A 13,100-nucleotide genomic window follows, 5' to 3' on the forward strand; every position below is an offset into this window, starting at 1 on the left:
GTCGGCAGGCAGAGGAAGGTGACAGACCACTGCAATAATCATGTCTAATGTGAGCTATTTGACCCTGGCTTTTATCTGAAAGTACAAGGAGGTGTGAGAAATGCAGGAGACGCTGAACGCCACGGAGACAGACAGCTGAGGATCTCTCTCTTCCCTCAGTAATGGACAAAAAGAAGAACATTCTAAAGTCAAATGCCTTAAAAAGTGACAGGCTGACATTTGCTTTTCAGCGTGGCTGGTAGTGGAGAGAGGAGATTGGCAGTTGGGCAGCCGGAACAGGCTGGCAGGATGGGAGAGGAGATGGCAGGGGTCCTCTCTCTCCAGACATCTTTCTTGGAAGTTAGCGCGCATATGTGTGCGAGTGCAGGTGTGTGTGTGTTTATAGCACAAGTCTGCAACTGTGTAGGCGTGTGCATCTATGTGCAGTGAGTGCTTTGCCGCGAGTGCGGTTTCTTTCCGAGCCATGTGCGTGCACACTCCTCTGTCTGTGTACGTTTGCCTGTAAGCCTCCATAAAAGATGCCTTTCCTGGCAGCTGGCAGCTCTGCTTAGCAGTTGCTTTGCCAAGTTTCGCCTGTTGCTAAGCAACATCCAAACTCCCCCAAATTATCAGTCGGCTTGAGGAGACCTGGCTTGTATTTTATGCCAGCTAACCCCCCCTCTTCCTCCTCACAAGTACAGGGTCTGAGCCAAGACTACCACAGAGCTCTTTTTTGGCACAGCAGGCTGTGGGCAGCCCACACTCCATCAGCTGTGGCTTATGGCTCCGATCACAGGTAGATCAAGACTGGAGGGTTGAAGGCTTTTGAGGAGTTCTGGTCCCTCACGCATCCGGGTGTTACAGGGAACACATTCTGATGCTTTTGTTTCCTTGCCCAGATCTAATGAAATGATCCAGTCTCATTCTCTTCTATGACCTGCTCTGTACTCCAATATTGCAAGATGCCCAGATTCTTTGTATAGATTATTTTAATCACCAAGGATTAAAAATCACTTGACTCAGGAAAGTATTACAACGGGAAACAGTATTGGACCTCATTTCTCTGGGCCCAGATGACATATCATTTAGCTTTCAGTTCAGTTAAGTTAACAAACAGAGAATAAAACAACAGGTATCAGAGCATATACACATGCAGCGGGCTCATTATTTCTAATAAAGGTCCTCATTAAACAAAAGAAATCAGATATATTCAATTCAATTTGCTCACTGAAAACAGTCAGCTTCATATAAACCTTTTACTTGCTATTGATGAAATTTTGATTAATGTCTTAAAAAATATTTTTAAGCACTACATACAGTATGAATGTTTGTGTGTGCCTGTGTGGTCCGGTGCGTGTGAGATTTTTTTTTCTGTTGTTGTTTCTGTTTGTTTGTGGGTGTTTGGCAGCTGTTAGCAGATGAAAGGGATTCGGGGGACTTGGCACTGCACTTTCTGTGAGTGAATGTGCAGAGACATGGCCTGTGTGTGTGTGTGTGTGTGTGTGTGCGTCTCACCATAACGTAGTGTCTTTGGATCTCCGTCTTCTCCGTAGCCAGTTTCTCACACTCCAGTTTCAAACTGCAGCAGAAAAGAATGGAAAACAAATCATTTAGATTTATATCACACTGGAAATAAATAAATAAAAAAATACACAATGCAATTAGCAACATAACAAATTACTCCTAGTTGCCTCTCTGTTCAACCCCCCTTTCTTTTCTCTCCCTCCCTCACGTACTGGGGAAGAGGGAGCAGGGTGACTGTGGTGCTGACAGCCCATTATCACCTTAGAGCAGAGCAAAAATAGACAAAGTCACGCATGGGACCTGAAATCCAGCCAAGACTGCATTGAAGCACATCCAGGGTGTCTCTGCTGTTCTCTCTCTCTGGACAATGTTCAATACATCCACAGAGCTTTCATTCCTTCTTATTTTTCAGCTTTCCCAGTTACCAGCCAGGCCTTCTGTCTCTGCCTGTTCCCTAATGTCGCAGCCTCTGCTTTTAGTGGGGGCTTTTCCCCCCCCACTCTTAACAATCATCTGCGTCCTCTTATGTTCAGGATCTGACCTGTGGCTGTTGATGGCATCTGAGATGACAGCAGCCAAACCCATCTCCTGTGTGTCTCATATTTTATGTTTGTCCTCTGAGTCTCATGTCTCCTCACACCCAAACCTGTCCCCAAATGTCCTATAAAAAAATTGGACAATGTAAGCAGCTGGATTTGCACACGCATACAAATCATTTCTAAATGGGTTCAGGTCCAAAAACACAAATCTCTCCCTGCTGCCTCTGCAGCTCTCACTCCTCCGCATAAACACCCCCCCCCGCCTCGTAAGAGTTAGTACATTTTGGGGGCCTTTGGCAGTTTACTCCAACTTGTTTGCAGGCAGCAGATAGATTGGCTGGGGGGGGTGGGACATTGGAGGTGGGTGGAGGGAGGGTCGTTTGGCGGAGGAAAATTAGAATATGATTAATAACGCAACATTACCCCCAGCCGCAACAGGTAATAACGACCCCATCCGCTCCCTTTCTCCACTACTGCGTGCACACACACACACTCATAATTGACTCATTTATCATTGCCAGCCAGTTGAGCAGACCTAAGAAGGTAGAGGGAGAAACAGGACGAAGAGTGAGAGGGGAAGGTTGTGCTGGAAGGAGTGTAGTGAGGATTAAACCCCATCCCCACCCTACAGATTTTATTACAGTGGAATTGCCTCTCGGCAGAAGTCACTCACAGCCGGGCTGAGAACTAATGTAACTGTGTATGTGTTTGTGTGTGGGGCCGTCAGTTTGTTTATCACAGCATAAATTTCAGGCTTCAAGAGGAGCCATCAACCCAGCATACAGATAATGAGCGACTGCTCACCATTAAAATGTGCCGCTGCTAATATCCTTGTGACGAAAGACAATTTTCAGCAGCCGACGGTGTTAAAAAAAAGAAAAAGTGCAAATAAATAATGCTTTTAGCTGTAAATTATGAAAAAAATTAAAAAGGTTAGGTCTTGAGGTCATAAAGAGGCACACTCAGTGGAGAACTGGTAAGAGAAAAATAAATTCAGACACATTCAGCCTCCATCAGCAGAACGGGGACTTTCAGATCAAATCAGACGATGCAGCACCTTCCTACAGCGCTGTGTGGAGGTTTTATTTGTGCTTTAAAAATCGATCTGTGGGGAAGCAATCAGACTGAATTGATCTAAAAAAAAAAATAATTCAGAATATTTCACATGAAAAAAAGAAATAATCATCTCCCACATTCTTTAGGCAAGCTACATCAGTAATTCAGTTCATTGGCTCCTAAATTCAGCTTTAGACACAACTGGTAATTGAAGCAGCAGTGAGTGTCATCTTTTACTGTTGGGCCGTTTCAAAAGGATCAATAGCAGAAAAGGACATCTTTAGGGTCCTTGAAAATGATCAATTAAAGTCAAAATATCACATTCACAAAAACCTTCCATCATCTGATTTTGTTTTAGGCAAATGAGCAGCAGCGATTAAACCCCATTAAAGACAGTCGTAGAAAAGGAAAATCAATGTCTGTATTCTTGTTAAATGACTCTGTTTTTGGCACGCCTGCCACAAATTTCACAATAGCTGTACAAGGCTGCACAGCTAATGAACAGACATACACACCATGTGCACATTGACACCTCTTGTGCTTACAAGAAAGACCTCAAGGTTGCACTCAGAAAGCAATAACCATTCTCCGCAAAATGGACTTCAGGGAATGGAATTACTGTGAGTGCGTGTTGCCATTATGTGACTGTAGGAGCATAAAAGAGTTGGAGGGGAGAGGACAATGAGGGAGATAGGGGAGGAGAGTTGTGAGCTAGAAGTAGGTATTTCATGTTGAAATGATTGCCTGTGATAATTAGTCTTTGGCTCAGCACCATTTACTGAGAGGGAGGGAGAGAAGTTCCAGGTGACGGAGAGAAAGACAACAACACAGGGATGAAACAAGATTGAGTGAACACGAAGGAGAAAGAAGCTACAAGAAAAGAGGAGAGTGCGAGTGTGTGTGTGTGTGTGTGTGTGTGTGTGTACTACGGTGGGCTCGATTCAATCTTTCACCGGCAGTGACAGGAGATAAGATGATCAGCTGAATGCGCTACAAATCTGCAGCCTGCCAACCCTCAGACAGCTCTGTCAGCTACTAAACACACACAAATGCTCTTCACACACACACACACACACGGGATCATTGGGAGTGCACGTGCATGAACACAATAAACCAGCATACACCGCACGTATGTCTGCACAAAGAAACCAAATGTAAACACGAACATATATACAGAGCAAACACCCACACATATACGCAAACGTGCTAAATAAACAGTGAAGAACACCCACGCTCTAATGAGAGCCGGCAGACACTGAAGCATCCAATTCTGCAGAAATGCGTCGACCGTCTTTTAAGTCAACATGTTTGAAAGGGGCCACTGGGTAAAAATGTCAATATCCTCCTTTCCGGGCATCTTTTTTTTTTCTTTTTTTTTTTTTTAAAAACAACACTTTTACCTTCTCTATTTTTATTATTTTGCTAAAAGAGCAAAGTTGAGAAATCATTTATCTTCATTCATTTAGGTTCATGATAAAATTTCTTTCTCAGGGAGCAGGACAAAGGTGTTTCGGATGACACAACAATAAAAGCACGGATAAATAAATATTCAGATAATTAGCTGCGCCACATTCCAATATAGCATTAGAAAAGAATCACTCCCTCTCCCCTCTGGACTAAGCAAAAAAACTACACAGGAGCAGACAAGATCATATAAAACTGGTTCTACCACACATTTTTCCTCTATTGCCTGGAAATGCCTTGATGAAAACATTTCCTTGTCTCGACTTACATCGAACTGAAATTATTACTTATGTATGTGTTAGTTATCATCATGTTATCTTTAATCAAAATGTAAAAACATAAGCAGGCACCACAGAAATGGCCTTTAACGTCTGACACACCTGAACAGCTGTATATTTGTGGGCTGATGGTCTTAAAACTCTGAATCAGCTGATGTTAAGTTCCAATACAACAGTTGCCGGCAAATTTACAATTTCAAGAAAATTAAAAACGCACGACTGTAAGAACTACATGGGAAAAACGATGTGATGTGAACATTTCACAATCTGTAAGAAAAACAGAATTAGAGGAACTCATTCATTATAACAAACAGAAGACCGTCTTGTTCTTGTTTCTTCAACAGTTCAAAACCTACAGATCTTTATTTCAAAGTCATATCAAACCTAGAAAAGAACTGGCTCCACAGCTCACTCAGGGTTACACAAACACAGAGCTACAAGACAGTAAAAGACCCAGCCGGATGGGGGGGCCATGTAGCGACTGCACCAGCGTTGTGCCTTTACAGTGTCAGGACCGTTTAACCAGCCAGCCTCCAGGTATATGACTGTTCACTTTACATGTCATTAACTATTGATCAGCCTCTCCTCTCTGCTCAGCTGCAATAACCTCCAACCTCTCTCCCAGAGCCTCCGTCTTCAAACAGAGAGACGCACACACAAAATAGGGACCCACCCAACTTGCCTGTGTACTCTTTCATCATCTCTCAAGGGTTAGCGCAAGAGCAAACATGTACACCTACACACACACACACACACACACACACACACAGGCCAACTGCAACCCTTTCTGATGAGAAACTTACAGTAAATGCTAGTCTTTCATAAATGTTTTACACACATGTAGAATTAAGACAGGGAGTGGTTTTTAACCAACCCACAAACAAAATGCATCTATGAACAAACAGAAAATCCTCCTAAAGCAAAGATAAAATGATCATTTGGTGAGAAACAGAAACACAGAGGATGTCGGACCATTTCCTCCACTTATATCTGAGCACATTGAATATCTATCAACATGCACTGCGAAGACGCACCAGTAAGCCGCCACAATAAAACCCCTGATCAGTGGAATGTCTGCTGAGGAGCGGCAACAAAAACAAACCAAGATATTGACCAAGCCTTTAAATAACAGATTTAAATATTCCAATCTGATCAATCATTTGTCCCAAGATGAAGAGCCAGACTGATCCAAGCGAGCCAAACCTCAAAACTCATATCAGCCAAACAATCAACTGCAAACCATCACAGGACACCAGCAGAAATCCTGAGTCCATGCCTTTGAGGGGTGGCAGCGTTAAGGGAACCTGACCGTTTTAAGACAGGTGCATGTAATGTTGTGGCTGTTCAACTCAGATACACGTGCACGCAAATCAAAATGCATTTGGAGTTCAGCTCATCTTCACTTTCTATCTTTTTTCCTTATAAACATGAAAAAAAAAGAAAAGAAAAATTAGTCCGAGGTGATGCTCATCTTCTTGATATTAATAAGCTGTTTACAGCTATTGAAGGTGATGTTGACCTTTAACATGTTTTCATTAGATTTGGTGATCTATAAAAATTCTAAATAATTTCATAACTGATTGTTTTTCAAAAGATCTATTGACAGCTAAATATTTAGAATAATGCACACAGTGTGTCAGCAGTTACTACTACTATGTAGTATTTGGGCAGAGATGAGTGGAGGGGCTCTTTACTGATGAGTGGCAGCATGTTAGTGGTAAGTGGAGAGTCTATCTGACTCTACAGACCACACACACACAGTAATACAAGCATGTCTGCCGTCACCAAGAACGACCTGTGTGTGCATTTGCAAAGAAAGAAAATTACAGTAATGAGAGCTTTGTCAGCAGCTCCTCCCGTCTCCCTGCAGCCTGCTGATTACAGTCTGTTTAGATAGTTAAAATACGCTCACACACACACACACACACACACACACCAGAGCCGATGCCCTTAATTAATTAGGTCTTCTCTTTCTTTAGCCTGGTAAGACTTTCTTTTTTCACATCCCATCGTACCACTTGGTGATGCCACCAAAACCAAAAAGCAACACAGAAATTCAGAAACATGCCCCTCGCCAATGAACACACACACACACACACACACACACACAAGCCCTGTTGCAGTTCATCAGCCCAAAACCACTCCACTGTCTCTCTCCCGCTGTCTAATCCAACATCTATCAGAATCCGGCCACCTTTCCTGCAGCCAAAATACACAACTAAGCCTTGCTATTTCTGGACAAAATCTATTTGTGTGTGAGGATAATTGGAGAGGGCCCACGATTGTGTGTCAGTGCTTTAAGCGCATGAATCAGATTGGGAGCATGTCTGAATGGGCCGGTGTGTTTGTGTCCGTCTGTGTGGGCATTCAGGTCATGTTTTCGCTTCAGGGTGAATAGTGTGTCGGTAGCTCTGATTGCATGAAGGTGCAAGCTGTAATCAGAGACGCAGCTCTGAGCTCCAACCTGTTGGACTAAACAAGGCCACTGCTGATCCTACCAGCCTCGGCTGTCTGGTCCAACTCAAAACTGCTGCCAAACTCTTTATTGTTATGGTCAGTAGGCAAACTGGCATCAAACAGCTTCTAGGAATTACATCATTATGGAAAGAGCCAAGTGGTTTTATTGTGCCGCATGCCATGTTAAAAGGATAACTTCTATTTTTTTACTACATAATGGTTGTTTTATGACTTCTAAATAGCATGTAGCTCAAGAAGAGTTGACATGCATGACTGGGCTACTTGGTGATTGCCAGACTCTCAAACATAAAAAGCTTTTAATCTGTGCTAAGTGTTGTAATATAACATTTCCTCTGCCTCTCAGCTGTAAGTTATCGTGAAAAAAAACAAACAAAAAAAACTTTCAATGACATCGGCAAGGTACTTGGCAATATATCAGTAAGACTAAAGCTACAATATGATGTCATATTAGCCAATAAAGCGATTCAATTCAACAGCATGATAACCTAGATATTGTACATTATCACACTTTAGGACAGGTTTTGATTTTATCTTGGTAACCTGCCGACTGGGAGTAAGATTTTTAATGCAAAATGGTGTTTGAAATGATAAAAATAGAATTGGGAAAAAAAAAAAAAAGTTCAGCAACAGCTTCAGACATCAAATTTCTTCCAAATCAAAGCCAGCAGTGCAACTATTACTGAGTGTCAAACACATCCTGAGCAACAGCCAAACTTTACTGCTGTTTTTAAGCCAATTATCAATGAGCCAATGAGTCCAATTAACAGGCTCATACCCACCAGAAGATAACAAAAGCTGTTCCAATAAGTGTTGCCATTGTTACTTTTTATGACTACGGTATTATTTTTCAGCTCTATTCACATACGCTGAATTATTCTGGTGTGTTTCTGTAATCACCACAGCTTATGGGCTGCTGGAGAAGCCTGTAGGATGGTTAAACAATCCTCCCTGGAAACCTGAACCTTCTGAAACCGTTCGCAGTGGTAATGAAATGGGAAAATACAGATATAATCACATGATTGCTCATGCTCCTTATGTTTTAAATCTCATGATTCACTTATTATGGATCCTTCTCACTGTTTCTCAGCGCTATTGCCTGTTGAGAGGGAGATGCTCCAAGTGTTTTGTAATATGAGGCGTCATTTAAAACTGCTGCCAGTGATGCCGATTACACCGTCTCAACCAAGAGGGAGGACTCGTTTCACTTGGCAGCTGACTTTTCTGCCAAAAGGCTGGTTTAAAAACATAAAAAAAGGTGATCACAAGGTGAAAACCTTAGGCTACCTTGTAGTTTACCGTGATTACACTGAAATTCATGCTACATGTCATGTTCAACTTTGACAGAAAATAAATATTTAATTAAAAATCAACCTAATATATTCAAATCTCAATTAACATTTAAAATTAACAAACTAGTGATACATTTTATATTGGGATATATATCGAAATGACCAATAAATAAATAATAATAAATAAATAAAAAGCATGATATGACTCCCCCCCCCCCCCCCCATCTCGATATATATATATATAAAATTATATTAGATGTATTTACACTTTAGAGGCATATTACCCACTTAATCCTAAACATAAAAGTATCTTTGAGAGTATCCAACAAGTCCTGTTTTATGGGTTTTAAAGGATTGTGACTTTCGAGCTACTGGAGATGAGAGAAGATGGAGAAAAAGAGAAGACATAAACACCCACACCCACACACACACACACAGAGGCATTTCTGTGAACAGGGCAACAGTAGCTGCAGGGGTTAGAGGGACTGTGGACAGTGTGTGTGTGTGTGTGTGTGTGTGTGTGTGTGAGTTGTTGCACAAAAGAAGTTTGAAGTGGGACAGAAAGGGGGAGAGAGGAGATTCTGGCTTGCTAAATCAAAGCAGGATGAGGGAAGAGTCAGGGAGTGGGGACCCTGTGAAGGTGTGCCAAGAAAACGGAGCAATGGGGAAAGCTAAGACTACACAAGCAGCCCAAATCCCAAATTCAAAAGCATTCTGGGCACATTCCTGCACATCTAGTATACTGTACAGTTGTGCAAAAAGTGTAGGAAGAAAAACACAGTGCGTCATCTCGGTTAGAGATTGGGTGTGACAAGAGAGCATGTTGCAGGACAAGAAAATTCAACCAGCTAAAACCTCTGACTCTACAAACGAATGCAAAGTCTTTTGGCAACACACTGTATCGATAAATCAAATACATGCAAGTGCAAATTCCTAGTTAACTACTTTGCAACGCTTGTACTTGTAGTAATGGCAAGATTGCCATTGTGTATGATACAGCTATGGCTCTTGCTGTATGACACAAAATTTTCATAGTTTTTCTGAAAAACCATCGCACAAAGACAGCCTTCTGCTTTCTGAAAACACTGTGCTTGATCTGACTGCCTGGTGACAAAACAGGACACTGAAAAAAATACCTGCAGCGCTTCTACACACTCACCTGTGGTACTGTGTCTGGAGGAACTGAAACTCCTCCTTGATGCGGTCCAGAGTTTCCGGGTAGGTTAGTTTCAGCGACTGGGGCGTCCCCGAAGCCGCCGCCGCCGCTGCTGCCGCCGCCGCTACTGCTGAGGCAGAGGAGCACGGGGGTGGCTGCAGAGGCGCCTAGGTGGAGACAAAACAAACTATTAGGGAACCGTAATGAAAACAGATTGAGCAAGACAGTTGCCAACAGGAGTCGCGCTTGGCATCAGGATTCAGAATTGTGTTAATGGTTGAAAATTGTTCTGCAGACAATGACTAATTTCATGTGGTGAGGAAACGGTGCAACTTTAACGAGAACCAGCCTCAACGATGGACATTATAAAACCAACAAAGCAAGAAATGACAAATATTTTTCAGGCAGAGGGGGGTGTGTAATACAAAAATTCTGTCATGGCCATCAGAGGCAGATACTAATAGGTCAGGAGCTCCCACTTATGACGGTGAAGGGGTGCAAGAGCTTCTTAGCCAAATGAAGAGACTTTCTTTAATTGCAAGACTGATTAGAAAAGAAGAATACAGAGCGAAATAGAGCAGCAGGAGGGAGAAAGGCAGAAAGAAGAAAAAAAAAACAGACCTCATCATAGCTGAGGACCCAGCCCCCAATCCCTGCATATGGTCTCTCTTCCCTGCAGGGTCCAGAGCAATTAGGAGACTACAACCATAGTGGTAATACTGCAGGACAGGCAGACAAAAAGAGGGCTGCAAGATGGCCTTGGAGGGTGGTCAGACCTGTCGGTCTGTCTGGCTGGCTCTCTGTCAAAATAACTGAGAGCAGAAGCAGACGTGGAACGACCATTTCACAAGGTCACGTAACCAAGACGGTGACTTTAAGTTAAAGTGATGATTATTTTTTTTCTCCTCCAAAACAGGAGTGCACTGGCTAGTGTTGAATAGAGCCCAAAATAATTACCCCACCGTTGAAACAAAGAATAATAAATTGGGAGAAATTCTCCTCTTAGCAAGGCCGTTTCATGTCAAAACTGACTAAAGGTTAATTGGCAGATACATTCAAAACCGTAACTGATATTTTCAAAAAAAATAACTGCACAGATAAGCTTCTCACATTGAGTGGTGTTTAAAAGTACTAATGTCTTTAAATTTGTACCAACTGGTTAAAAAGAAAGCATCAGAGCTGTATTAGGAGTGGACACTCCACCAACCACCAGGTCTTTCCTTAAGATGGTATCAGCTGACAGATACGAGTTTCTAACTAAAACCACACACACCAAGTTTGCCCTGCGGCAATATAGAGAGTAGTGGAAGATTCGTTTTATTCTTTGCATACATTCTTAACTGGTAGTCATGTAGCTTTGGAATCCTTCACCAGGCTGAAGGGGGAATTGTTAAATGCAGTGAAAATCTATGTGCAAAATGGTATAAATATGATTAAAAAGCTATTTGACTCCAGTTAGCAGCTATATTTACTGTGCATAACAGATCACGTTCATACTTCAAGCGCTAACAAGCCTAACCATCTTGCTTTGTTCCTCTCTATAGTATAATCTCCATTTACCACGAGTCGTGTCATTATGTGCTTTGCCCTGTCCTCTGAGTAAACTGCCTCAATAGACCTTTCAGAAAATTTTACTTTCTGAATTTATACAGAGAAAGTAGTAATGAGGCTATGCTGTGGAGGATTATGTCCTGGAATTTTTTACTGAGTCATCTCAACTTAAAAGTCTTGGTTTAATCACAGCAGGTTGATAAGAAAAAGATAAAACTGCCCACCTATCAAATTGGAGCAAATAACCTACAAACTGGGTGGGGGAGAGATAATAGGAAGGATAATACCCCCATCTCAAATTATAAACCATAGAAAATTATGTATAATCAGCAGCTTGATTATTTCAGTCGAATGTCTAAAGGAATCCAAGGTGTGTGTCTAACACATTCAGATACATCATAAGTCCAACTTTATGCGGATGAGGAGAAAGAGATATTCTTAAAGAGCTAAAGGTGTGCCAGCAGCTGAAAGATTATCTGAGGACAGGAAATCAAATACAGAGGAAAGAGGGGGAAAAAGAGGCTGTGCAGAGAAAGATGAGAAGGGAGGAGAAATTGAAGTGAAAAAAAGATAAGCTGGATGAGACTATTTCTGGAAATATATAAATAAAAAAAAAGGGAGGTGGAAACAGTAGAAAAATAAAGAAAGGAAAATTAAAAACAGAAAAGGATCGAAGATGGGCTGTGGCCTCGTTGTTCCTCTTTCTTTCCTACAAGCTGCTCTCAATCTGTCTGCCAGATCCCCCTCTTCAAGCATGCAGCCACACACACACACACACACACACTTCCCTAACTTTACACATTGAAACCCACCATTAAACACACTCACCCCCCATAGATACACATGAATGTTTTTGTCAGTCTCGCTCACATATACACACACCCCTTCTTTTTACACAAAAAACATGACTAAACACACACAACAATTACTCTTCATGGGGGCAAAAAAGAGCACCATGGCCATTTTATAGGAGGGTGAAAGGAGAAAGAAAGGGGAGGCTATCCTTTTTATTGCTCCTTTCTTTCTTTCTCTTTCAACATTTTCAGGGTTCTTTCTCCTTTTTTTCAAAGATATACCTCCAGAGAACGAAATGATTAACTCCTTCAAAACATAAAAGCTGGAGACTTGTCCATATTCTCAAATGTTTGATAGAAGAATAGGACATTTTAAAAATGGAGGAAAATGCCATTTCTCTGCTAGTTTAGCCACTCAGGACCCTGTGTACAACTCCAAGCTGCTGGTTAGGGTGTTAATATGATTCACACCCACCCAGATGAGATGCATGTGACAGATGCCGTCTGAGAACATGAAAACATTGATCCCACGCCAGCACACATAACATCTTTCCTAACTCCTTGCAATTCCCATTAAGCAATGTTATTAGTCTGTCCTTACTCCTGATCTGGCAAACAGCTGAGCAGGCTTTAAAGTGAGAGGTCAGACCATTAAGCTGACCTGGTGACCTCCAGGGAATGGATCTGAGCAAGGAGCCTCACCTGATAATCCCACAGTCAGTTATTCCCTCCCTCCCAGCTCGAGAGCAAACAAGAGACGCCGTCTGCCCTTGAACAAAGCTTACATAGACGGAAAATCGCCGTTACACAGTTACAGGTTAGGTCTTTGCAGCTCATATAATTGTAATGTACAGTTCAGTGACACAGGGGAAGGACCGCACAAGGTTGAATGACATGAAGGAAAGCTTTTCTATCATATGACGACAGATCTTTTTTTTTTTTTTTACTCTTTCCCAATTCAGATAACTTAAAAGTAGAGCTGCTTACAGAGC

At 42.0% G+C, this 13,100-nt stretch overlaps 1 protein-coding gene across 3 annotated transcripts in view; it reads right to left on the reverse strand.

Annotated features, from left to right (window-relative positions):
* Positions 1–13,100, reverse strand: part of tle2a (TLE family member 2, transcriptional corepressor a) — a 34,293-nt gene that overhangs the window by 14,290 nt on the left and 6,903 nt on the right. For all 3 annotated transcript variants that reach the window (XM_072389617.1, XM_072389616.1, XM_072389615.1), the window contains exons 2-3: positions 9,767–9,930; positions 1,495–1,558 (exon numbers count right to left, since the gene is read on the reverse strand). In XM_072389617.1, the coding sequence (XP_072245718.1) occupies positions 1,495–1,558; positions 9,767–9,930 (228 nt within the window). The remainder of the gene's footprint in view (positions 1–1,494; positions 1,559–9,766; positions 9,931–13,100) is intronic.

Source organism: Leuresthes tenuis, unplaced genomic scaffold, assembly GCF_036924035.1.
Source record: "Leuresthes tenuis unplaced genomic scaffold, fLeuTen1.0.hap1 SCAF_7, whole genome shotgun sequence".
Classification (NCBI taxonomy): domain Eukaryota; kingdom Metazoa; phylum Chordata; class Actinopteri; order Atheriniformes; family Atherinopsidae; genus Leuresthes; species Leuresthes tenuis.